This window comes from Adiantum capillus-veneris, chromosome 28 (genome assembly GCF_014529385.1).
Source record: "Adiantum capillus-veneris isolate H3 chromosome 28, ASM1452938v2, whole genome shotgun sequence".
NCBI classification, from domain to species: domain Eukaryota; kingdom Viridiplantae; phylum Streptophyta; class Polypodiopsida; order Polypodiales; family Pteridaceae; genus Adiantum; species Adiantum capillus-veneris.
This window is the reverse complement of record NC_140958.1, coordinates 136777261-136805218: the sequence shown is the minus strand read 5'-3', so window position 1 is coordinate 136805218 and position 27958 is coordinate 136777261. Positions and strand designations below refer to the sequence as shown.

Genomic DNA, 27958 nt, shown 5'->3' with positions numbered 1-27958 from the left:
ATGTACAAATGTAAAGTGTTTTGAAGTGGCACGCTCGTTTTACCTAGAAAGTTGAATGCGGGTAATCTCGGCCAAAAATAGAAGGTTTCGTGTGCTAGCGTGAAAGACGTGTCCAAAGTGCTTACCAAGTGGGAAAATGAGGTTCAACATGAAATTTGAGCCCAATGGGAGTTTTCCACAATTTTAGGGATTTTTCCCAGCTCGTTTGGGCTTTTTACGGACAAAAAGTGACATTTTTGGGCTCCGTGGGAAAGAAAGTGAAACCAGTAGCATTACCTCTACGAAAGGACTGTACAGATAAGATGGAACAAGCTGCTTTGTAACCTAGCCTTCGTGACCCAAGCAAGATTGGACACAAGTTCACACAAGATTCTTTGAAGGAGTTACAGGTTGGTTGCAAGGAAAGTTTGACAAAAGCTGAAAATATATGCTTTGAAGACATGCTTGCCAAACATGGAAAAGCTTTTTCATTTGAGCCTTATGAGATAGGGTGTGTTGATCCATCCATTTTTGCTCCTATGGTGATCTTCACTATCCCTCATGTACCTTGGAACTTGAGACCTATTCCTGTTCCAAAGGCTCATTTGCCAAAACTCATTGAGTTGCTTAATGAAAAGATCAAGATGGGTATCTTGGAGCCTTCTTGTGCTCCGTATTCAAACAGGTGGTTCACAGTTCCAAAGAAAAATGGTTCTTTACGCTTTATTCAGGATATGCAACTTGTAAATAAGGTGGCAATCAGAAATGTGGGTATAGGGCCAGTTGCCGATGAGTTTGCAGAGGCATTTGCAGGAAGCGCAATATATTCTATGGGAGATTTTTACTTAGGGTATGATTAGTTCCAACTAGAAATGGAAAGCAAGGACCTCACTACCATGAGGACACCCTTGGGTTTAGTAAGGATGTGCACCTTAACTCAGGGGGCAACAAATTCATTTGCACACATGATGAATGGTATGAACAAAGTCCTACGTGACTTCATATCGCAAACTACAATGCCTTTCCTTGATGATGTGCCAATCAAAGGATGTGATGTAAGTGATAAAGATGTGGCTCTAGACTCGAGGGGGTGCCAAAAGTATGTGGCAAACCATATGAATGATTGTGATAATATCTTCTCAAGGTTGGAAGAAGTGAACCTTACCTTGTTTTGCCAAAAGTCAGTGTTTGGTGTGAATGAAGTTCTTATTGTGGGGCATATGTGCGGGCCATATGGTAGAAGGCCTTGTCCTGCAAAGATTGATGTAATCCAGAGGATGAAAGAGTAATGTATAGATGTCACTGAGGTTTGAAGTTTCTTGGGTGCATGCGTGTTTTATGTTATCTACATTCCGCATTATGCACATGTAGCAGAGCCTTTGTATCAGCTTTTGAGAAAGAACAAAAAATTTCAATGGGAAGAAATGCATACACATGCCATGAGGAAATTAAAGAAGTTGCTGCTTATGTCTCCAGCTTTGAGAAAAGCAAACTATGAATGTGGAAGATATGTAATTGTGACAGTGGATACTAGCCCCACATGAATTGGATGGGCGATTGGGCAAGATGATAATGATGGCAAGCGATATGTGGTGAGGTTTGGAGCAAAAGTCCTAAGTGCTCGTCAACGCAACTATCCATAGGTAAAAAGAGAGCTATGGGGAGTAGTCACAGCTTTGAAATGTGACAAAGAGTACTTGATAGGAGAAAATGTAATAGTGGAGACTGATTGTCTACCCCTTCTTGGAATGATCACAAGTTGCTCAACTCCTGACATTGCTATGTTGAGATGGATTGCCTACATAAAGTCCTTGAACCCAGATTTTAAGAATATTGCAGGGAAAGATAATCCAGTTGCAGATATGCTTTCAAGAGCAAGGTATGAAAAAGAACATGACATGGTTGTCGAGGGCGATGATGGAGGCACACAGTTCTATAGTATCTCTCATGCCAAAGGTGATCATGTTTGCCTGTCAAATGCACTTGAGTCATTTACAGAGGACCTGTATCAAGGTGACTGGTTGCTCATTGGACGCTATCTGAGAAATTTGACAAGGCAAGAAGGGTGGACTCATCAAGAGTTCAAAAGAATATGGAGAAAGGACTATGGATACTTTTTGAAAGATGGGTACTTATGGAAGCGTCCAAAACAAAGAAATGGAATGCCAATGAGAGTCGTGAATGATAAGGACGCTCAAAATGAGCTTATGAAAAAGTTTCATGAGAGTCTTTATGCTAGACATAGAGGTGTATGGGCCACCTTTACTAAAATGAAAGAGAGGTATTGGTGGAAAGGTATGTATAAAGATGTATCTCACTTTGTGGAGTCTTGTGAAACTTGTCAAATGTATTCAAATGTACGTCATCGTGATGGGTTTCACCCTACTTACCCATTGGCCATGCATTACAAGTGGGTAGTAGATCTGGTTACAATGCCATTGGGCTTATGGCAAACGAGATACATAGTGCTTGCACGATAAGACTTAACCAATCAAGTTGAAGGTCGTGCTCAAAGAACAAAAAGCACAAAAGGGGTATATAAGTCCTCTTGGATGATGTAATTAGCCATTATGGTTGTGTTGGGAAAATAATAGCGGACAGGGGTGAGTTGGATGCTTACAAAGCAAGGGAGTTTTTCTTTAGATTGGGCATTAAACTTGATCTCACTACTGCATATAATCCTGCGGGAAATGGAAAATCGGAGCGTGGGCATCCTCCTATCATTAAAGCTTTGGCTAAGGCCTACAAAGGTAAAATGGGAGAGTGGCCTAGGTTATTGCCTTATGCTTTATGGGATGATTGTAAAACTCATAGCTCAGTTACTGGTTATATTCCTTTTGAGTTGATGTATGGTCAGAAGCCTATAATGCCGATTGAGGATGTAATTCCCACATGGAATGTATTGCCTTGGGAAGATGGAATGAGTAGGGAAGACCTTCTTGCTTTGTGCATACAATAGTTAGAAAGAAGGCCCCAAGATACTGAGATTGCAATAGCACGATTGAAAGATGCAAGGTTAAAGAATAAGGACAGATTTGATAAGAGGCATAGGCTCAGACATAAAGCTATTCAGGAAGGTGATTGGGTGTTGGTGTATGACAGTAGTCTTGAAAACCAACATTCAACAATAAGAAAGCTTTCAAAGAGATGGTTTGGTCCTTATGTGGTTCAACATGTACATGGGAATGCAACTTATACCTTGCATGAATTAGGCGGGACAAAAATGAAGATTCCCATTGCAGGGAAAAGAGTCAAGTTATTCAAAAGAAGAGGTGATACAAATCCCTTTGATTCACAGGAAGGTCAAAATGAAGGCTCTGATGAAAATGGTATGGGTGTGGATGAAGAACGATAGGATGATGCGTTAGTTTTTGTGGCAAGCGATGATGAAATCGACATGTATGTTGACTTAAATGAAGACTGAACCTGCAAAAGATATTTGTGGCACATGCCGGAGGATGTGCAGGTTTAGAGGGGGTAGATGTCGTGCCATGGCACGTCCATAATGTGAAATTAAATTATCTACCTCACTCTTAATGTTTATGATGTGTGGGACCAAATGCTACAATGTACATAGTGTGACATATGCGAAAATGAATGTCACGGTTGCAGTCGTGTACATACCTTGCCGGGCGGGCGAGGCCCTACATGTGGCGGCATGGAATGCTTATTCACATAAATATATGCCTAATTTACTTTAGGAATGTACAAATGTCAAGTGTTTTGAAGTGGCACGCTCGTTTTGCCTAGAAAGTTCAATGCGGGCAATCTCGGTCAAAAATAGCAGGTTTCGTGCGCTGGCGTGAAAGACATGTCCAAAGTGCTTACCAAGTGGGAAAATGAGGTTCATCATTAAATTTGATCCCAATGGAATTTTTCCATAATTTTAGGGATTTTACCGAGCTCGTGTGGGCTTTTTACGAACAAAAAGTGATTTTTGGGCTAAAAATGGTTTAAAATGGCCTAAAAATGGTAAAAAATAGACTAAAAAATGTTCAAAATAGCTCAAAATTTCACATCAACGATGCTGACGTTGTTGCTCAAGTTGTGTGGGAATTTTTAGAGCCAATAATGAGCTCATTTGGGCACATGATCAAGGAGATACAGCCATTCCTTTACAGAGTGCTAGTGTAGTCCCGTGTTGCTTCCACTACATGGTTGAGGCTGTGAGGTCTCCAATTAGGGTCACGACGAAATGGTCATGATGAAGAATCGAAGCATAAATTTAGGGTTTTTAATAGGTCGAATGGGCACTGCATCTGTGCAATTGGGAGCAAGGCTACACCTAATCTTCACACACACAGGAGTTTTGAGTTAGTATTGGTTCTTTTTCAAAGTGGAGATTTCATGGCTGGAGTTTTGTTCTTTTTAGTGTGTTTTTGGCTTCAAATTGTCTACGCCTTGCTTAATTCTTCTACGAATCCTCACAGTCAGAGGCCCGACGCTTTCCTAGTCGCACTGCGCACTTCTTGACAATGGAGATGAGGACCACCAGATAATAATGTCGTCTTTATTCGTCAATGCCTATATATTCGGGTTCTACATAAGTGTGTTTTTGAAATCTCTTTGCATTTTGGAAGTTTGTGTACGCTATTGAAGGCTAATTGCGCTATTTTAAGTTCTTTTACGTCTAACACTGAGTGGCTAGCCCTAAGCGTGGCGTGTAGCCTTCAACAACCTAAGTACAAAGTAGTCATTCCTAAGCGGTAAGCGACTAAATACCTAAGTGGCAGGCAGGTCCTACTCAACTCTTTGATTACCGATTAAACCTATATGACTAGCCCTAAGTTGCTAAGTGACTAAATAACAAAACTAGTCAAGCCACCTGTAGGAGTAAGCAGGCTCGGATAAACGATTCAATAGGTAATTAGCTATGTGCTCTAATTAAGTAGCTAACCTTTACCGATCTAAATGCGAACCTCTCCTAAGCGATGAAATCACTTATTACTTAAATGTAATAAGCATTGGAGTAACCATTGGCACTTTTTACTTAAATGAAGAAACCACTTACTGCTTAAGAGATTAGTGTTAAGGAACTTAACCTAATTAAGTGAATAGCCTACAATAAGTCACAGTTACAAAAATAATAGCATAGTTTTTTAATTTCTAATTTTTTAACACAAAATAGTAAAAATAATAAGAAAATAACATATATCAAAATAGATCTTTCTTTTAATGATAAAATGTCGTTATCTTTCTTAGTTAATAATGATTTTTAATTAATATTATTTATAAAATAGCATTTTTTAATTGAAAATGGTGTGTGTGCGTCGTATATAGTGTGTTTATAGTGCGTCATATATAGTGTGTTTATATTGTTTAGTGTGCATTTTTATTTACTTGCATGCATGTTTATGTGAATGTGTGTATGTAACAAAAAAGAATGTTAGAGCACTCACATGCGGCCTATTTGAGCAAGAAACAATTCGAAAAATGTCCTCAAATTTTTATACACACACACACACGCACAAAAGTGCACAAATCTACAAGGAAACTTGAAAAGAAGCTTACCTTGTTGATGGGGAGCAGCCTATGAGTGAAAATCTCAACTCCGGCAAGCTGTGAGGCAACAAATGTACAACAAGTGAGGAGGAGGAGGTCAAGAGACGAAGACAAGAAAGGAGCGAAATATGCAGGAAAAACCCGCGGTTCTGTTTTTGCAAAATCCGTCGGTACAGGTGCTGATATGTGCGTTGGTACAGGAATTGGTTTGCGCGTCGGTATACACATTGATATACGCATCAAAAAGTGCATTAGTCTACATGTCAGAAGTTTGATTTTTTAATTAAAAATACTTGATCTCCCTCTAGATTTACATGCACGTATACCGACGCCCACCATTGACATCGGTAATCTGACCTCAAAATTTAAGCAATCTCTTGTTATGTTTGCAAAGCTATTTAAAGCAACATGCTTCGCAATATATGCGTCTCACAGTGTAATATTGGAACTAATTGTGGCCCCATGTTTACTAGTATTTTTTGGAACGTTTGGAGAGAAACAACTCAATATGAGTACTACCACTCGTCCAAAGACAGATGGACAGCTTGTATGTATCAATATAGTGCTAGAGGATATGCTAAGAACATGCTATTACCATATACATGTGGTAGTGATGTGTGTGAACACACTTAAGACTGTCGGGGCATTTTTTCCTCACTAGGAGTTTCTTTCCCCTGTGCATTGTATATACGCCCATCACTCTAGGGCCAATGGATCTTTCCATTGCAGTACACTAAGTAATACACTCTCTGTTGTGTGCCTTGAGCTTCTTTTGTCTTCTCCAAGTTGTGTGTTTTTTCCTACAACCCTAGTTCCAACAATTGGTATTAGAGCAGCTTGCGTCCTCCCGGGCTTAGTCGCTAGGAGCTCTGACACACGCCTGGTCACTTTCTTTGATATCGGTAAGCTTTGGCAAGCATTCGCAGATATTCTCAAATGTTTATTTTAGGATTATTTTGGCCTCGATTTACACTATAGACCACAATATTGCACAGGCTATTTTGTCATTTTGTGCAAAAATTCTGTCAGTGCCATTTTTGGCATAGCAGATGCCATATGGTCTTTTACGGTTTGTGCTATATAGCACGTGTTGTTCCCTCTTTCCTTCTCCTCTTTTTGGGCAGTTTTCACATCAACTGCAACATTTACCATGGCTGACAACAACACAGATGTGTTCAAGATGTTTGTTGGTGAGGACAGATTAGATGGGAATAATTACCATATGTGGGCTTATATGATGCAACATGTTCTTGTGTCAAAGGGCATCTGGAATATTGTGTAGTGCATTGATGTACATCATGATTGTGAGAATGTAGGCGTTGTTGAGGATGTTGTAGGTCTTGCTGCAAGGATTTTTGCTGCTAGAGTTGGTTTACCTAAGGCAGAACAAGCTCGTTGGGATGTAAAAGATGCACAGAATCTTGCATTGATTGTTTTTCCTGTGAAGCACACTATGACTCCTCAAGTTTGTTTAGCAAAACTTGCAAAACAGGCTTGCAATATTCTGGCTGGCTTTATGCAAGTTGCAATGAGGCAAAAACTGCATTGCTGCGTAAAGGGCTAGAGTTAAAGATTATGAATGAAGAAGATGATATGGAAACTTTCCTTGCTGGTGTCAAGGATATCAATGGGAAACTTATTTGTGTAGGTGAAGTCATTTTAGACAGTTTCCTTGTGCAAATTATTCTTATTGCCTTACCAGATTCTAACCAGACTTTTGCTAGTATCAGGAGACTTATGACCCAAAAAATTTTTGAAGTTGTCAAGTTTGATGCATTGAGCACATCTGTTGTTGCAAAAGTTTCCACAATAAACAAGACTAGACATCGTGGTGTTGAACAAGCCTTTAGTTTATTGTTGCTCAAAAAAAGGTGGTAACAGCAATGAAGCCACTCTTCATGGTTCTTTTGCGAGTGGTAAATCACATGTTCCTAATGCTTCTATTGGTAGCAATTTTTTTGGAAAATCTTCGCGATAAGGAAAAAAGGAAGATGCATTTCCATTATTTGATCAAGCACTGTCAAAAATTGAAGGCCAAAGAGGCTAAGTAGAAAGAGGGTGGTTCCACTGCAATGTTTCTTCCACTACAAATGCAACTATTGTTGAGTCTTCTGTGAAAGGAGATGATGCTGATGTTGATGCAGAATGGGCTTTTAGTGCAGAGTGTATCTATAATCATGTTGTCCATGATGAATGCATGTTAGTCACTGCAGAGTCATATGTGTGGTATTTTGAGAGTGGTGCTACAAGGAACATTACCTCACATCATGATTTGTTCACATCTCTTGAGTTTGTCCCCCATGGAGTTTAATTACTTGTGCCAACAATGACTAGATTATCCAGTTTAGGGAGTCGAAAAGATTGTGCTTAATATTGCAAATGGAAATTATTTTACACTTGTTGATGCAATTTATGTCCCTTGGATCAAGAAGAATCTTTATTCTATATCTGCACTTGCTAGACTTGGTCTTGTAGTGAAATTTGTGGATGACAGATGTACAGTACATGATCTCAGTTTTGGCGATGAAATTGTTGCATCTAGAATTTTATGTCGTGGGATGTATAAGCTCACTTTGTATGACAAGTGTGGCTTGAATTTTGCAAATGTAGTTGTGGATTCAAAAGCTATTTCAGATGCAAAACTTTGGCATGCACGTTTTGGTCATTTGAATTTTTCCAGTTTGTTGCGTTTGCAAAAATCTGACATGGTTACTTCTTTGCCGCCTCTTGAAGCACGTGTCAAACATGTCTATGAAGGTTGTAATCTGGGTAAGATTCAACATTATAAGTTTCCAAAGGATGGTTCAGTTAGGGCTACATGCAAGTTGCAGCTTGTGTATAATGATTTTTTCATGGGCCCATGCAAACTCCGTCCTTGGGTGATTACCTTTACTTCGTGACTTTCATTGATGATTACTCCAGGCATGCATGGGTATACCCTCTTTAAAGATAAGTCCAAAGTATTTACGTGCTTCAAACGATTTCTAGCTATGGTTTAAAATGTCTCCAAATGTACTATTTGCACCCTCTGTTCCGATAAAGGCGGGGGAGTATATGTCTCATGAATTTAATGCATTTTTGGATAGTTGTGGGATAAAACACCAATGTACAGGGCCTTATATGCCTTTAAAAATGGTATTTCTAAGAGGAAAAACAAGTCACTTACGAAAAATGGCACAATGTATAGTCAAAAATCAAGCTTTACCACATTTGTTTTGGCTTGAGGCCATCATGTGTACCACTTATGTACTTAATAGCTGTCTTACAAAAGCTTTGAAGTCTATGACTCCATATGAGGCATATCATGACAGAAAGCCTTTTATTGAGTACATGCATGTTTTTGGTTTCTTAGCATCTGCTTTGGTGCCACAAAAACATCGTAGAAAATTGGATGATAAGGCTGTGAAATGTATATCTGTTGGTTATAGTGCTAAAAGCAAAGGTTTTAGGTTGTATCATCCACAAACAAAGTGTATTCTAGTTTCACAGGATGTTGTGGTTATGGAAGATTATGTTCAGTCCTTGTTGTCATATACTAGAGACAATAATGTAAGCTCAAATGCCAATAACGATACTTTGTTGCCTCTTTTAAGTGGCGCTTTACATCCTCGCTTGTTTTATCCCAAAGGGAGATCATTTCCGCTAGATTTGCATGCTTTTTTGGCTCAAATTTTGTTGGTTGTTTTGACACAGAAGTGTCCACAAATTGTTTCTGTTTCATGATTGGCAACTCGATCATGCATATCATGGTTGAGAAAGTAACATCCTACAGTGGCCACTTCTAGTTGGGAGCGTAAGTGGAGGGAATCCTCACATATACGGTTGAGTGTGTATGGCTCAGATGCCTTATGGCTGATTTGGGTGTTGGACAGGACACTACCAACACTATCTACACTGACGTCAGATCACATTGGCAATTGCAAGGAACCCAGTTTTTCATGCTTGCACAAAGCACATTGAGGTGCATTACCGCTATGTCAGGGAGAGGCTCTCAATAGGAGAGATGAGCATGGCTTATGTGCCAACATAGGACAACCTTGTAGATCTTTTCACAAAGGAATTGTCTTGTGGAAATTCTGAAGCTTTTCACAAAGCTTTCGGCTTACTCCCCTTTGTGGATTGATCATGTCCTCAAGGCAAGGCACTTCCCTTTACTCAATGTGCCAGCTCTCATTCACCGCATTACTCTAGGGGAAATTTGTTACTATATACATGTGGTAGTGATGTATGTGAACACACTTAGGACCACCGAGACATTTTTTCCCTCACTAGGAGGTTTTTTCCTTGTGCATTGCATATACGCGCATCACTCTAGGACTAACCGATCTTTCCATTGCACACTAAGTAATACAATCACTGTTGTGTGCCTTGAGCTTCCTTCATATTCTCCAAGTTGTCTGTTTTCCTGCAACCCTAATTCCAACACATACGTTAGGAAGAATCAATCCAATTGGAAAGAAACTCTCCCTAGTTTGGAGTTTGCTTATCATGATGCAAAGCATGTTTTGACTAGGTTTAGTCCCTTTATGTTTATGTAAGGTTTTCAACCTTGATCAACAGTTATGGTAGGGTTTCCTCTTGATGAGAAAGTACAACAAGTCAAGGACTTAATTTTTGCTAATGACATATGGCAGCATGTCACTTTCAAGTTGAGAAGAGTTACGCTTACATGTTCCATCACCTTCAAAAACTTTAAAACCTAGTCATTTATTTAGACACCTCCTAGTTGTGGTAACTCATTTAAAATAGTCAAGTGAGTTATAAATTGAGTATATATACTATGTTGGATATAAGCCATTTACAGAAACATTTGCAAAGGGACAACAATGTAGACACTTAAGAGCTATCATAAATTTTTTATGCAATAAATTTTCAAAAATCACGTCAAAAGTTGATGATAAAGCAAAAACAACGGGATTTTTTGAGAAAAACACCGATGACAAAGGAACGTTCCGCGCCTAATCTTTTTTTTTCCTTGGTAAAGAGATAAGATACGTATCCGTGGAAAGTGGTACAAATAAAATTTGGGACAAACTAAACCTTCCTTTCCTCAATTCTTGTTGTAAGGAACTGATAAGTAAAGCATAGATATCTCGCTCAAAACACCATTCAGAAGATTACTGGAATGATTGAATCGAGTAGCCCATTTAGAAGATTACTGGAATGATTGAATCGAGTAGCCCATTGTGAAATAAAGATTCAGCTGCTTGAAAACCGTCAGGTATCTTCTAGCACAAAGTTTTTTTGGGGGGGGGGATGTTTAAGCCATAATTTGAAAGTTTAGGCGCTAAATTTCTCATCGAAAATAAGCGCGATAATAGCAACGGTAATAATGGTTGAAATCAACGCGGTAATAATCCCGGAGATAGTCACGATAATAGTTTAAATACAAAAAAAAACCCCGCCCTCCTCTCTCCTCCCTCTCTAGCTGAGTTTGGATCTTCTCTCTACAAAACGCGAAAAAAGACTGTGATAAACAGCTATAGATTTCATAGAGGTGTTGATGCACACATGCACACATGCTCCATTATTGTCCTCAATGGTCAAATATGGCCTATGAAACCCAAAAAACATGTCATGTGGGGTGTGTGGACCTAATAAGTGACCCTTGATGCTCAAGAATTTTGGAAATGAGTGTCACAATTGAGATTCCATATTGTGATTAGTAGAGGAATATGTGTAGGAGAGCTTATAAATAAAAATGTGAGAAAAGCAAGCTCTAGTGTGATCAAAAGCTGAGCATTTCAATAGGGTGTGGTATTAAGGCTTACAATTTTTTTGGGGGCATATAGTACTAGTGATTAGAGAGAGAGAGAGAGAGAGAGAGAGAGAGAGAGAGAGTAACTGGAAAGTAGTTACGTGCTTGAACGAAAAACATTAAACGCACTAATAATTAGATCTATCTCTTGCAAGGGGGTTTGTTCATTTAACATGGGTGACATCATAGCCCAAGGAGGTAGACTGTATGATACAGAGTCTAATCATTGTTTTTGGTGCATAGGATCTTATGTGACCTTGCAATTTTTCTCATACAAATGGATCATGAGTATCAAGATAACAAATGATATGAGAGCGTGAAGCAAAAAAAAAAAAGGGAAGATCTGAGCGTGAGCCATAGACTAGAGGCATTTATGTAATAAGTTTGAGAAAAATTAAATAATATTTTTTATAGGGAGAGCATAATCAAGTACAAAGATAAGGAGGATGTAGAGAATTCATAAAATTAAGGTACAAGGGAGAAGAAAAGATATAACATGTAGTGGCCAACAGTTGAATTTTAAATGGGCAAGGGACGTACAAGGGACTAGAGGTTGGCAAAGAGGTGATACTTTTTTGCATCAAGGACGAGTTGCTGGATAGATGCTAAGAAGCCCAAGGTGGCAACAATAGAGAAGACAACTAGCATGACATAGTTGAGGCGACGTTGTAGGCTACGTGGTTTAGGTCGCATAACACAAAGATGAAAGACAATGGGCACCACAAACACCAGTGGTGTATACCCCAATGCTCCTATCAAAGCATTGATGCTTCCAAAGTAGGGTAGCATGGCTGCAAGTAGTGTTGCAAACACAGTGAACATGCAACGCGAGACAAGCCTCAGCAACAACCCTTGCCATGCACTCATAGGCTTGTTTGCATCTCGGATAGGCTCCTCCAACACTGCAAATGTGGGGTGTGAGTACATCTGCAACAAGACATTAATGTTGTTTCTTAGGTATGTACAAACTCCAAATGTCATGCCATGATTAAAAAGAAACAGATTTAAAGAAAAAACAAACACATAATGATAATTGTAAAAATCTCCTTTCTATCTATCTCTCCATAACACTCTCTATGCCCCCCCATTCTCTGCTATCTTCATATATAAAAGTATCTATCACCCATTCGCCCCCCCCCCCCCCCCCCCCCCCCCCCCGCCCCCCCCCAAAACCGCCCGCCCAAGACATTAGCTTATGAAAATGTGCATAACCTTTTTTTTTGGTTAAATTCAGTCAATTAAAGCCAATTTTTAAATAAAAAGAAAATTATAGCATCTGTAATCTCATTCTGGTGTTTGGTGACAAGCTGATTATGCTTTTCGAAAATTATGCATGATTAGTGCAAGGTTGGATCTCCAAAAAAAAGGGTATTTTCTTGGTGTTAACCTTTAAATCACTTCAAATAAAAGCTTTGCAGTAAAAGAACGGCAAATCTTTGATATGAGGTCTCAAAGTCCAAAAATTGAGTCCAACGTTAGCATTTTCAGGGTCCCAATTTGTTTACTAGGTTGTTGAGCATACTTTTCCCTTTTAAAAATTAATAAGCATGAGAATTTGAACTCCTGTAGATGCTACTTGCTTTCATGGAAATTTTGACAATTAACTTACAATTCTCAGAATTTTTCAACTTTAGGAACTTTTATGTACCTCTTAATATGCACTTTCTTTTGACATTGAAAAGGATCTTTAAGTTGTTTTGAGCTCATGACCTGATTGGAAGAGGAAATATATTGTACAAAATTTTGTTTTTGCTTCAAAAAATACATGCAAAGGCTTATTTTGGACAAAAAGACACTTTAAGACAGTTTACTCTCCAATTATATGCCTAGAAGTCAATATAAAAAAGAGACGAATTCTCCTTTTGGAGATGGCATGCGAAAAAGCCTTTAAATCTCTAGTCAAAACCCATGTGACCTAATCTAGATCAGCAATCTTTGACAAACATGAATTTTTTTGTTTGAGGTATGGCATCAAAATTTTGTACCCAAAATGCTAAATATATTTTCACTTCACATAATCCTAGTGCTACCGAGAAAATACTTGGATGAGAATAGGGTCTATGAGGGCCTCTTAACTTGCCACAAGTTAGACGCGTGCATGCCATATGTGCCAGATTGATGCGTTTGTAAGAAAGGAGTAAGACTCATCGAAGGATGTACGTTTCCCCCCAAGAAAGGAGATGGATAATTCTACAATGTTCAACTCTCATAACATTTGTATACAATATGCAAATTAAGCGGAGACAATAGATCTCAGATCATCTAGATGACGTGCTCTTTTTGTATGTATAATGTTTGATATAGTTTTGAATTTCGTTGTTGAGGGAAATTCAAATTCAAATCAACTACTCGCTTTCACTTGTTTAAATTCAAAAGTTGTCCTTTGATTACTTTAGATTTGACTCCCTTCATGTATGTGTTTTTTTCAACATTCTCTCTTGATCTTTTGAGTTTTTCTCCACTTATTAGTAAGTAATTGATTTAATAATAATTCTAAAAATAATGTCCATTGTGTCTAACTCATGTGATACATACATTACAATATTTTTGGAAGGTGTATTTTTAGAGCTGGAGAAACCATCAAAGGATCTTACCTGGAAGGGTTCCCAATTGTTTTGGAAAGGGCATATACTATATGTAAAAGTATTGTATCACAGGCACCAAAGGAAGATTATGAAAATCCCTTATCTCTGAAATTTTAATTTCAATATTCTATCTAACACAGTATTTTCTATCAATGTATAAATTTTTGAATTTTCTTAAATGATACCCCTTGTAAAAAAAAACATTTCATGTTAAATTCACGTGATAGGCACGTGTATTATGTATATTAGGTTTCCTCGAGGAAATTCTTAGTGACAGAGAATATTTTTAATTCTTTTCTTGCATGATTAGAAGGGAGCAGAGTACTTCAGAAAGACTCCATCTAAGAGGCAATCTCAACGTACCAATATGCGTCTATCTATATAGAGACCCCCATTGGATGAGTGATATAATAATTAGTAGCATTTATTTTTGGTATAAGCATGATTGTATGCTCCGAGTAGTACCAATTGCTAATACATACACATGTGCATGCCCAAACTTTCTAAATACTATGCCAAAATGACTATAAAAAATTAAAGAGGGTCGATCTCTCAACTTTGTCGTAATCAGAGAGGAGGATGACATTTTTGTAAGCTTACATATAAGCCATTGTCAATAATTAAGGACGTGGTCATGCGGACCCTATGCCAAAATCGCCATAGTTTGCCAAACGATATGAGACAAAAACTTAGGGCACGCGTGACCACTGACCATGCATGAGGCGCATTGAGCATAAAATATTTGTGGTAATTTTGGTTGACAATTAGAACATTTTTTCAAAGACTACTTTTCGTGTAATTAGTGCGACATATTAACGAAATTGGACGTACCAGGGAGCTGACTACAAGCTGGACGAAGATGAAGGTGTTGACGAGGATGCAAATCCAGTTGGGCAAGAAGGCGTGCTGTTTGCTGTCGGCGGGGAAGATGTTCTTGAGAATGTTACCGTTGGCGGCGTTGCCGAAGGCCCAGTAGCCGGAAATGGCAACCGGAAGGATGGTGACGATGATGAGGGCGTAGCACAAGCGCAGGCCCTTCATCATGTTCTCCGAGGCGGGCGGCTTGATAGCAGACTGCGCCATCAATAGACACGAAAAATTATTGTCATACTACACATACATTATTACAACCGGAATATTCGACAACCGGTATATTCGACAAGTCACTGCAACCACAAAGAGAAAGCTATACGCATCTAATTTTCTCCGTGCATTAAAGGGACAAAGGTTATGAAAAGTGCCCGGACATATAGAGAGCGAGAGACAGCGAAACGAGAACCGTACTAGCTACCGGCCGTGGTACACAAAAGGTGGCCAGCCTCTCACAATGCACATGCACGTCCCCACGTAAAAGCTCCAACATCTCCTTCTTATCTTCTACCTTCGTCGTTTACGTAATGGAAATGGCAATTTGTGCTCGACTTAAGCTCCAAAAACTTATTACGGTCCTGTAATCTGCACCTCGATAAGGCAGGTTGCACATATTCCTCAAAATTACATCATCAAATTAAGGGCGAGACTCTCTCTCTCTCTCTCTCTCCCACTCTTGTGTGTTAAAAAAAGGTGCAGAATTCTTTACCCAACACGGCCTACAAAATATCTTAGACCCTTACCATGTCCATCTTGTTACGGAAGGAAATATAATACATGAACCTAGCACTCATGTCCAAAGTGTACATCATGAACTAGGGAGGGGGTTTCATTTTTTGAAAGGTTCCAAGGACCAATAGCTTGAGAAAAGATTAAGGTGTATCATAATGTGTCACTGAACACTTCGTAACCCTAGATTATTCATGAAACCTTCATTCTCTTTGTTTTCATGCATCCACTGAAGCCTCATTTTAACTCGCCTTAGGCTCCTTACTCAAAAGGTTGTTGCAATTATGGCAGCTCGCTCTTATGGGCATTCAAAAGATTTGTTGAATCTCTCGTCCCCGTATCTTTACTTTGTTAGTTTAGATAACATCAACCGCTACCTCTACTCTTACGGGCTTCTATAGCTCGGTAAGACACCTTGAACGACCATATCTACTGTGAAGGCACCTATGAATGGCCTAATTAGACTATGAAGGAAAGATGGAAATTGAATATTTGATAAATTGACCTTTGGTACTTAGGCTAAGTTATCCATTATTCTTCCTTTTCATGCCTAGCTTGAATTAGAGTTCCAATGGTGGGAAAATCTGAGTATTTTCTTTTTAGTGAGATCTACGGAATTGTAGCAAAGTCTGTCGCAAAATGAAGTATGTTGTCAAGTGTATGTGATAAGGTGAGAGCTCAAAGAGGAAGGTGTAGTGAGAAGATGGGGTGTTTTTTGTATCATGGTAGACACAATAAAAGTCATGGTATCATGGTAGGCCTCATGACTTGTTTTTGGTTTGCCTCAGTAGCAACCCTCAGGCCAGATAAATTTGTATTGAAGCCTTGAGCAACTAGTTTTTTCCATGGGTAGTGATTAGTTAATGAAATTCAAAAACTTGAAGATATGTCCTAGTTGAGAGGCAATTCACTCACTCACATGATTGGGAGAGGATGTGCATATCAATGCTCCTATTGTTATTGGGACAACTCTATGGAAGCATAAGTTTTGCTAACAATCAAATTCTTCAAATTTACCCAAGGAGTATTATATTTAGATCTAACATCTACTAATAAACACAAAAGCATACAGAGATGAAGGGAAAGCATGGCTACATCAAGAGACGAGAGGAGACGCAAACTATTAGTACCATGGATTAAGCTAGATAGATAATGGCAATATAGATAAGTAGATCCATGAGAGAGAGAGACAGAGAGAGTCCTTACTTGGATCTCCACAGTGATGACATTTCCATAGACATTGGATAAGATTGACAAAGCATTAAAAACCCCAAATATCTTTTGGGAGAGTGTGCCATTGATTGAGTAGTCATGTTTGGCCGGAAGGTCATGCGACAAACCTGCAATGTATAGTAGGGGATCACAAAAAAGGTATGGGGTTTCATAAGTAATTATATTTTACACATAGCAGGTGCATACAACAGAACGTGTGAACAAGGATTATGTGTCACTTTGGATTCTAAGCGAACAGGGGGGAGGGTGGAAGACTCTAAGAGAGAGGAGGATTTCCTTCACCCCGTTTGAGCCTATCCTAAACTATACTAAGAGTCAGCAAGAGTCATGTTGATATTCAAAACGCCCTCTTTGAAGATGGAAGTGACATCTAGTTGTTTTCTCAATTTCTATTTAAAGTTTGCATGCTAGAAAGTTGTGGGAGCTAGCCAAACACACACACTCAAATGACTATGTAGCTTGACTTAATTTCGTTTCCTTGCATAAGCAACCCCCCCCCCCCCGCCCCCACAAACCAGATTTTAAAAAAAAAAGTCCTATTTATCACCTCCGTTGAAGAATTTCTTTAGAAACTCCATTATTTATAAGTTTTGTATGAGTAAATTACCGTTTTCTTATTCAATTTGTGAGTGTCCCCCTTTAAATGGGCCGCTTCTGTATGTAAAAATATTCTAAAACAGGGACTTTGAACCGCATTTTGTTGAATTGTACTATATTTACATATTTGCGAGTGACCCCTTGCCCTTTAGATTCGAGGTTTTACGACCCAAGTCACTTATAATTTGAAAAGTATTAGCAATTCCTTTGTGTTTTGCAACCCTTTTAATGAGTAAGTTTAATGGAGGAAAATGGTCAAAACATACCAGCAGAGATGGATCCATAGACAATGAGGATGCAATAGGAGATGGAGGCTAGCAACGACAACAAGTTGAGATGGCGTAGCGAGTGCAAGCTGGGCAGTTGTGACAACAACATGTGCAAGCATCCGAACACTATTGTGAACTGGTACAATGATAACTCTTGCCCATCAAATATGGCCTGCATCAAATGCACCTCAAACATCAATTAAACTCAATAATTGAATGATATTCTAATAAAAAAGTGCATCATATACATGCCTTGAGAGTTTGCCCACCCAGGACTATGCAGGACACCACTGTTGCAAAGCACACAATAAATTGAAGAGGCGCCACCAAGTAAGTGCTCCATTTTTCACCTATTATTTCACCCAAAAAGAAAATAAAAGTAATTCAAGAGTTGGCCAACATTTATTACACCACACTAGGTTGTAATTCCCATCATAAAGTAGTTGAAAGATACGATTACACCATTAGGTTGATCTAACACTATAAAACTTTCAAAACGTTTGTCGCGGCCCTATACCGCGTTTTGTAGAGAGAGAGTCCAAAATGGGGAGAGACATGGCCACAACCCTGCTTTTAATCTTCATAAAGACCACCTTAGCAATAGTTTCTGTTTTCCTCCTTTTGGGTTTAGTCCTTATTGTATTAGAGTTTGTACCATGTTAGAATTGATCAGTTTACTTGAATTGAGCTATTAGCCTATTAGTCTTTTAAGCGCCACGGCCCACTCCTTTCACTGGAATGTTCCCTCCCCTCTTATCATTGATGTTGTATACAGAGGTCAATTTGAGCATTTTGTGGGACTTCATGCTGAGGTTCATGTAGTGTTCTGTGGCTTAAACGTGCCTACATATTGAAGGCATGCATGCAAACATTTTGGTTGTCACATTCAAACCTATAGAGCGCATCACATATCTTGATGAGTCCCCGAGCCCTAGAGGCACATCTATGTATGCAAATTGGAACTCACTGCATACCCTAAGGTTTGTCCAACCAAAAGCTCAGAGTTGGTGATGGGCTATTCTCATCACCAAAAGGTTGAAATGAATCACATTTTTTTGTTTGTGTACGTGTGCGTCTGTGGTTTGAGCAGCTAGTGACCTCTTCAGGTTAGTTGGTCGTGAGGAAATTGTGTACATATGGCATGATGACATAAAACATAATTTATTGAGATGTTGATGAAAACCTAAGGCCTGAACAGAGAGGTCTCGGAAACGCTGAGATCGCTGGCCAGATAGCTCCGCAGCTCGATCAATCACAGAAATTTGGAGGCGATACGCATAGAAGGACACAACCCCACCCAAGCATAGTATGAAGAGGCCGGGGCCCCATCCGAGCGCGGCAACTGCAAACGGCAAGCTTAGAATTTGCGGTCCTGTTGTGCCGGATGTGAGGTGGTAGCCTGCATGAAGCCATGTCCCTGCACACACGTAATGTAACAGTCAGGATTTGTCTTAACAAGGGAAGACTGTAGAGAAGTATGAGACCATTTGATAGGGTATATATTAAAATAAGATTTGAATGCCAATTTCCCTCCTCTTTTACAGACATATTTGGCCTCTATTTAGACTTTTCATAGTATATATTGTCTATCTATATATCTATTTCTACCAAAGATCCTAAAACATTGCATAATTTCTTGCAACATTTTGGTCACTTTGAGCTACATGAAACAGCTGCTAGACCAGACTTATATCAGAAAAAGCATATTATACCCTCAGGAAGCTTCTCCACTCCTTTAGAGCTGCTATCCTGCTTCCCAATCTCCGCTGCATAGGAAGCCTTCTTGGCAGGGTTGGAATGGTACTGCTTTGGCGGAGCCATGACGTGCGTGCTCCTCGACTGCGGCATCGCAAGCTCTACATCCATGGCAGTCGCCGCAAGCTTGTCGTGAGCCAATGTTGCCATGGATGAGAGGTAATTCACATAAGAAGAATTCGCAAGCGACAGCAGCGATGTGGGATTGGTCCAGCCCAGAGCCGCAGCAGCTGTGGTGGGGCCAGAAGGGAGGGGGGGTCAGCTGGCTAGCCAGGGTAGTGAAATGGAGAGAAGCGAGGATTATATTATTGTACAAGTATTGAGCAGTGATCGACAGGTGATGCAGATGCTGATCAAGATGACTAGAGGCGCAGCAGAGGAGAGGCTGGCAGCAGCTTGAAGCGGCCAAACCTTCAACCATTGAATTGAAGAGCACACCCTTTTTATGAGGCCAAGAGCAGACAGCACTATAAACGCCCTTAAGCTAATGAGGCGGGGGAGCAACCAACTCTGCATGAAGCACCTGCCCCCCGGAAGAGAGAGAGAGAGAGAGAGAGAGAGAGAGAGCTCAAGATTCATGAGATGCTCATCGTTGCATTCTCCGCTCTAATTTATGCACCCTTCCCGGCCAGTGGAAGATCCCCACTGCTCATATAATTAGTAATAATGCTCGGCTCTCCAGCTGATCTCTCTCGAGTCTCACCCACATACTTTTTGTGCCCAAATGTCTCTCTCTCTCTCTCTCTCTCTCTCTCTCTCTCACATAAGTACACCCTGGAACAGAGTACCTGGGTACCCTTCTCCGTGTTGCCCAATGGTGCTAGCCACTTTTGTCCTTATGGTTCTTTAGGCCGCTGCAAAGCTCTTTTCAGTCCTTTCATCTCAACGGCAGATTAGTCCCACCCATTGTTTAAAACACCTAGGTTTAGTGTCATCCCACCCACAAGTTTTGAAATTTAGCCCTAAAGTTTAAATTTGGAGATGAGAAGATCAACAAATTTTAGAGAAACTTGTGTAAAAATCTTCAATACGTAGTCAATTTACCCTTTATCTCCCGGGGTGCACTAGTAAGACCCCCCTATATAACATGTGTTGGGGGATATTTAAAAAAAACACTTTTTCACCATGTTTGGAGAATAAAATGAATAAAAATAAACCCTTTTGTTAATGTATCTTTGTGAGTTTTTCTATAATTCTTGCCTTTAAAAACATGATACATTAACACGATTACATGAATTTTTTTCATGTGTAGGTTTTCCAACATTGCCCAAGAAACAACAATAAAGTTGATGTTCTTACTATGCTTTTTAGCGTATTTGTGCGTCCTGAGAATTTCTACGGTGACCATTGCTTTACTATGGAGAAGAATATGCTTAGTCTTTCACCTAGAACATCTCTTGGATAAACAGTTAGCCATAGACTGCTTGGAAAAATTAAAATTTACGTCCTAAAATAGAAGGGACTATACTTAGTCTTTCACCTAGAACATCTCTTGGATAAAGAGAATATATTTAGTCTTTCACCTCTAGAATATCTATTGGATTAAGAGTTAGCCATATATTACTTGGAAAAATAGAAAATTTACTTGCTAAAATAGAAGGGAGGTCTTGCACTTCTACTCAACCAATCTTGCTAGGGATTCAACAACATCAAGGTACTGAGTGTACGAAAGACTTATTGGTTAGAGGCCAATTTTAAAAGGCTACTGCCTATGTTGATATTCTACAACTCTACGTGGATGTTCGCTATTTAAAGTGCACATTAGAGATGCTTTGAGCATTGTATTCCATCCACTTTTCATCGAAGTCAAATTCTGGATCATGGTTCATTCTCGCAATCAAAAAAACCTAAGGGTGTTAGAATTGATTTTGAAAACAATTTACAAATGGAATAGTACAAGGGTCCCTTTTATTGGTAAAAAAATCTCACATAAGAGATTTTATAAATAGTCATTGAACGGATATGATATATATAAGTTCTACTTATAGTGACTCTCCTAAGGGTTCATGAGCCCCACAATGAAACACTCTATGGGCATGTATGCAACACAACCCCCCTCACAATCTCACTGTTCAAGCATGCAAACCACCAAGAATTAGGTAGGTGGGTGGGAGAGAGAGAGAGAGAGAGAGAGAGAGAGAGAGAGAGAGAGAGAGAGAGAAACTTCAAAATTATAAGTGTGATAAAAACATGCACACCAATGTCCCATAGCCAATGTTTACTCAAAACCGGGTTTATAGTAATTGTATCTAACTAAAAATTCAAAATTTTGATTTCATCTTGTGCTTGCCTTGACGAAACTGACAAACTTTTACAATTTTTAGTGTAAATATGGGCAAATGCTTGAAATTTTGACCGAAAAGCTAGAATAGTTTGAAGTGTTCCCTTCTTTTGCTCGGCTAGGAAAAATATTATTGGCAAGTCCTGCCCATAACATAAAGGAGGAACAATATCAGGTCCTTCCATAATATCCTTGGTGAGCATTTATTTCAGAAGAGAGAGAGAGAGACAGAGAGACAGAACAAGGAGTCTATTAAAGTTCAAGATGACAAGGGTGATAAAAACATGTGGATGAATGTGATCCCAATGTAACATAAAGGAGCAAGAAGTAGAGGGCCCATTGCAATGCCCCCTTTTGAGAGGTGAGAGATATGACCGTGGTGCACCACACCCTTGGATAGCTTTTAATCCATAAAGTAAGGGGTACACGAGGAGGTCCTCAGAGAGTACATCCCCTCTTTGCACCTCTGGTTAATCTCTACACTAGCTCGTAATAGGAAGGCATGGCTTCGTGGGATTGGCTTCTAGTGTTTCAAGCAATTTAGTTGAAAACAAAAAGCTGCTCTCATATGTTTTGTTGCATAGTCGATCAATTGGCCCACAACTCCTCAATGGAAGGTCTCTTCACAACGTGGAAACAAATCTTTTGTGAATGTGGGTGAGCCACACTCTAACCTACCATGAAATACTGAGGTAGAATGTTCTCCATAAAACAAATGGTAGGTGGTGCACAATGTTTCTATGATAAAAATGGCATTTGTGTAGAGGTAGTATATAAATATACCAAACTATGGTAGCCATCAAGATGTGAAGTTTCTTAAAGTTGAGATCAAGGCAATGAAAAGATGCGACTACAAAGAGAAACAAATGTTAACTCCAATCGGTTTATCTTCGTACACGACTCCTCAATCCCTTTGTATAAGGAATCATTTCCAAAAGTGTACTATCGTGTACTTGTCTTCAAATGATTTCTAGATGTTTAGCTTAAGCTTAAAGTGCTTCCCTTTTTGTAAGCCCGTCCAATCGAAAAATACCCCCTCATTTTTGGCATATTTGGCATATTTGAGTTGTTACAATCACCTTTGTTCATCTCAAAACAAACCCTCACCACTATATCCCCCCCCCCCCCCCCCCCCCCAATTCAAGTGGCACGTAAATATCGCAATACATGTATCACACATCCTTGCAATACATGTGACCTCTCAGATTTTTCAAAGTTTTCTTTTTCCTGGGACTATTTACTTTATAACCATGCAAAGTGACTATGGGTGTGACAAAATGCACATGTTTAGGTGATTAGTGTTAGAAAATATGACGTAGCTAAACAGATAGTAAAGTAGCTTACTTGATGAAGAGAGACAAACTTTCACACACAAGAGAGTATAGAGTAGAGAGAGAGAGAGAGAGAGAGAGAGAGAGAGCACTCGATATACGTGGTTCATCCAATGTGGACTACATCCACGGGAAAACAACCACTCAATGGCTTAAGTACCTCAAACAAGAAGTAGGTTACAAAAGGATTTTACCCTTAATGGAGCTCACGCCTTGCTTTAATCTCACCACCTGACATCAACCTCACAATGCACCACAATGCTTCACAATCTTAAATCCGTTTTTGTGTGTAGAAAAGGCCTCCTTTTATAGGCCACAAGGGCTACCCTCTCTCATGAGAGGCAGCCGTATGAAGCCACCCTTGTGTACACAAGTCCGAGTTGAATTCTCCCGTGTGTCTATGTGTGGCCACCCTTGAAAAGACAAGTTCGACTACCGGCCATTGACTACCGGCCATCGGTCGAGCGACCAAACGACCGGCCATTTTTCGACCACGTTATGGCCGTCGTCCGGTCATAATATTCCGGCAAAAAGGAATATTTGGGGACCGTGGAATTTTTTATTTTTCGGCGAGTGATTTTTCTTCACGCACGATGTTTCTCTGCATAACGAGGACCTTATAAATGTAGAAATTCATAGCATTGTTGTAGTTATTATGCCGTGCATAGGGTGTATTGCAATGTGTATGTTTCCTCACAACATAGAGGATCGATATGTGGATTGACTAGCGTGCATTGAAAATCTCATATTGTCTATTTTTATTACTTTCATAGTGAATGGTTTTTTAATATATATTGAAAATAAGTTTTTTTAAAAAAAACTGAACATCTGGTTCTATTGTCCGCAGTTTTAATTTAAAATCAATGGAGCAAAATGTGGGCACAAGTGGTACGAAGAAGCCAAAGAATAAAAAAGCTTATGGCAAAGAGTGGAATTATGCTCACAACATATGCAGCCGATATATGGAGTGGCAATGTAAATTTTGTCTCACAACAAAATCAGGCGGTGCACCAGGTATTAAGGACCATTTTTTGGGTACGATTAAAAAGAGTTGTAAGAAATGTGGACATCCTTAGGCACTTGCAATTGTAAAGCGTTTGACAGAAGAGCTCGCCAAAAAGGGTGGCAAGAGATAGCAGATATATAGCTCTATGCTAGCAAGTAAAGAGCTCTCAGAGCCAAATATTAACTCCGCAGATCTTGTGGTGACGCTAATTAACCTTGGAGAACAGCCTACGCAGGGCGAGGAAATTTTAAGCAACGTTCCTTTTAAGTGTCACAATGAAGGTGGACTTGGTCAAGTGCGGCAAAAATCATTACAACAAAGCTTTGGAGTGCAGTCTTTAGAAGAATAACAAAGCTGGGTGGAGGAGTGTAATGGATGCATACCATGTAATGATGCCTGTTATGTTCACTATTTGCAAGCTTGATCAAAGGGCACCAAATCTGAGAAAAGTGTGAATGACATGGTGGTCATTCCAACAGAGTCTTAAAAATCTTGACGAGCTGAAAGAGTCTGTCGACGTAGAGAAGGAGTGCCAACTACCATTCTCTGGCAAACAATGAAGAATTTTGGCCAAGCATTTTTATGCAAGGTGGAAGAGCGCTCATAGTCCACTCCATAGTGTTTATTATATGCTCGATACAAAGTATTAGAATTTAGATATGACGTCCAATACAGAGGTGGTCAACGATTTCTATCACATGGCCAACACGTTCTACTCCAACGTTGAGGACCGAATTGATTGCATCAAAGAAATGAGTGCATTTAGATTAAAAGAAGGTCCTTTTGCGAATGATTTTGTACACGTAATGGCAAAAGAGCAACATGCATGGAAGTGGTGGATGATGAATGGTGGAGAGCATTACTGGACCTTACGTTTTCTTGCAATGGAAGTACTGACACAATATGCAGCAAACTCAAGTTCAAAGAGAAACTAGAGTATGTACAAGTATGTTCGCAGCACTATTGGCAACAGACTATTAGCAGACAGAGCAAAAAAATTAGTATATATATTTTGCAACGAAAAGATATTGAATCACATGAAAAGTGTTCGCTACGAGGAGGAAATGCCAACCTGGTTGTATGAAAAGACCTTGTATTAAATGTGTTTTGATCATATACAATGCTTCATTTTCGCTATTATACATAGTTTGTCGATCTCGATTATGTTGCTTTGAAGCAGCATCTTGGTCACCAAAATGATTTCTAATTGTGCTAGGGGTATCTTGGCGGGCTTGCTTGAATTGATACTCATTTGCCATGCCAAAAATAATATATATTCCTTGTGAAATATCTTGTGAGAAAATTGCGCAACGGCCACTATTTTGCATTAAATGAATAAGACATATGAAGTGATAATAATGACCACATGTGAATGTATAATATCCACTCCATCCATCAAAATTCTTTTAGCAAATTGGACACTGGGAAGATGAGGATGCATATGAAGTAGATGGGGGGACCAAATCTGGATGCAGGGTAAGGTGCCTGATGTGTATCCCCTGTATAGGTGGAGGATTCACTCTCTGTGTCAGATTCTGAACGTCCTGGCTTAAGTGGTGAATGCTTTTCTCCATCCGAACCTATGAGGGTTGGGGTGTTTGGGTGGCTATAGAAAGCTGTGTTATTTCAGCACCTTTCTCTACCAACTCTGTCGTGTAAATATCCTTCCCTCTCTGTAATTATAGGTTGGCGCCTTTCAGTATCAATGCCAGCCCATCTTGGGGTGAAAGTGACACAACTCTCCCTGATATCATGAGTGGCAACAGTTGTCTCCTTTGATGAAAAGTCTACTGATCGCTATTGCACAAAGTGAACATATAACATTAATTTTTGTAAAATATAACGCACAATAATGTGCATTGTATAGTGGATGGCCATAAACTTACAAGTAGATCCTCGCAATGTTTTCCCTGATCGCATCGTGTAGGCACTTCGATACCTTGCACCTTCCTTTCTTGATCTTTGCTTCCCCACATGGATATATTGTTTTGATCATGTCCTTGGTCACTTATTTATTGATCTCTTTCCATTGCATGTGGTTTGGATTTGCCCATTCTGAGAGTCGCCGAGTTGTGCACATCACTTGCTGTGCCGACATACCATGTGCTAGAGACTTCAAGCGCTGAAATATTGCATTATCAGTCGATTTTTGTTGATCATAATGCACTGATTGGGTGCCATAAACTTGTTCTTTATCGGCCATTTTCTCTTGGAGCTGCAATGGACAAATAGACAAATATTCAATATCATTGGCAAATATATATTCTCACAATTCAACAGTCTCACAGATGCACAAGGTAGCAACTTCTCGTCCACTACATAAGATATCATAGCCAAATAAATCAAACCACATTTGGTGTGACTAGACAAAATCACAATTGCTGGACCCAATTGAACCACAAGACAAATTTGAAATACCCCGTATAACACGACAAATTTGAAATGACTAAAGATAATTGACTCAAGGAGGTGAACCACTCCAAACCAGATAATACACTTCAATAAAAATAGAATACGATTGACAAGGCAGATGTATATCATAAAAATGTTTAGATTGGATAAAAAAACGGTGCAAGTTCAACAAGCGATTGTTGGACAAGGTTAGGGTCTATCTTTTATTGATCTTTGAAAAATATCAAAACGTCAGCTGCATTTCTTCTTTGTTATCGCTCTTTTAACTTCATCCAATAATCTACTTTAATCTGAATGGCCCTCATAACATCTTGGTCGAGGTGGTAAAAAACGTTTTTTGGAAAATAAACTTTTCTGCCTACACTCCAAAAGTCTATCGGCATGCCAAATAGATAACCCAATGCATAAACATCACTCGATTTTGTATATGCATCTGTGCAACGTGGATTGTATATTTTTGAAGCAATCCACGTCGCTTAGACATCTCTGCATCCCCTGCTATTTGTGCCTCCAAAATGGCAGCGTCCTAGTGTGCGCTTGGATGCAGATAATTAATTGACGCACGCTTAGATGGAATTTTGAGCATCATTCTGCAATCAATGATGTCGACATGAGGTTTATTTACGCGAGAAAAGTCGAACATTATGTTGAACGGGTGCAGGTCACTGTACACTATCCCGGTTGAGTAGGCAGCCACAACGCCATTGATTAAGGCGTGACAAATGGCTGGTATCAGCTCGGTCACTGCTTTGATTTGCACCGTGTCTATCTCTTGTACATGTAGATTTGCTACAGGCAATGAACTCCAGTTGTATTGTATCCTGTGCATGTGGTATCTGAACAATCCATGGGTGAATGATAAGAGGCACATCATGTCCCCCACGGTACCCCCATTGTGATATGGAAATATTGTGATCCAAGGAGCTTCAGTGGTAGCCACAACGCCATCGATTAAGGCGTGACAAATGGTTGGTATCAGATCGGTCTCTGCTTTGGTTTGCATTGCGTCTATCTCTTGTACATGTAGATTTACTACAGGCAATGAACTCCACCTGTGTTGTAGCCTGTGCATGTGGTATCTGAACAATCCATGGGGGAATAATAAGCAGCACATCATGTCCCCCACGGTACCCCCATTGTAAGGAGCTTCGGTGGTGAAGCCAATGCAGCTTACAATGGAGGGGTGAAGCATTTGCATTCCTTGCTCTATCTGATCTCTGTCAAATTTCACCTCACTCCTTCCCTTGTCACCAAAGGAGCCTGCTCCAACCCTCGTACCTTCTACCAAGGCCTCGTGAGGGATGCGGACAAGATGAGTGCACTTGGCATTCAAAGGCATGCGCATGATTGTGTCAGTGCCGCTGGCATCTATTCGACCTCCCGAAGCTGCTTGCGCATCTTGGACCATCTTCAATCGCTTGACATGTCACAGGCAGGAGGGATATCTTCTTTTAAGTCTATGCAACATACTTTTATATTTCCCAAAACTCTACTAACCTTGTGGTGGGGATCGAGTTCTCGAATCCCTGCTAGAATCAGGGACTCGTATTGGCCTTCACCTCGCAGCCTGCTCTCTGTGTTCTCCCATATAGCGCTAGTGAGGTCTTTGATGAAGACGTCGCTTTCACTAATCTAATGTATGCGACCATCT

General features: G+C 39.7%; 1 protein-coding gene across 2 annotated transcripts; it reads right to left on the bottom strand.

The window, feature by feature from the left end:
• Positions 1 to 11622: 11622 nt before the first annotated feature.
• LOC147421364 (GABA transporter 1-like) lies at positions 11623 to 19581 on the bottom strand. Of its 2 annotated transcripts, XM_086505207.1 has the most exons (7): positions 19235 to 19580; positions 18706 to 18939; positions 17775 to 17872; positions 17520 to 17694; positions 16630 to 16763; positions 14656 to 14898; positions 11623 to 12166 (listed from the first exon to the last, which is right to left on the bottom strand). In XM_086505207.1, the coding sequence occupies exons 1-7, from the start codon at positions 19425 to 19427 to the stop codon at positions 11786 to 11788; spliced, it is 1458 nt and encodes a 485-aa protein (XP_086361333.1). In that variant the 5' UTR covers positions 19428 to 19580; the 3' UTR covers positions 11623 to 11785. The 2 variants fall into 2 exon arrangements, with proteins under 2 accessions (XP_086361333.1, XP_086361334.1); XM_086505208.1 differs by lacking the exon at positions 14656 to 14898 and having other exon boundaries at positions 19235 to 19581.
• Between the last annotated feature and the right edge of the window lie 8377 nt (positions 19582 to 27958).

What these genes read in the sequence shown, in the direction of transcription:
- LOC147421364 (XM_086505207.1), bottom strand. Translation starts at nt 19,427, where the DNA reads ATGGCAACATTGGCTCACGACAAGCTTGCGGCGACTGCCATGGATGTA. An exon ending in AGTGGAGAAGCTTCCTGAGG is followed by an intron (nt 18,940 to 19,234) that starts GTATAATATGCT and finishes ACGTGTGTGCAG; the next exon opens with GGACATGGCTTCATGCAGGC. An exon ending in TGGGTGGGCAAACTCTCAAG is followed by an intron (nt 17,695 to 17,774) that starts GCATGTATATGA and finishes CATTTGATGCAG; the next exon opens with GCCATATTTGATGGGCAAGA.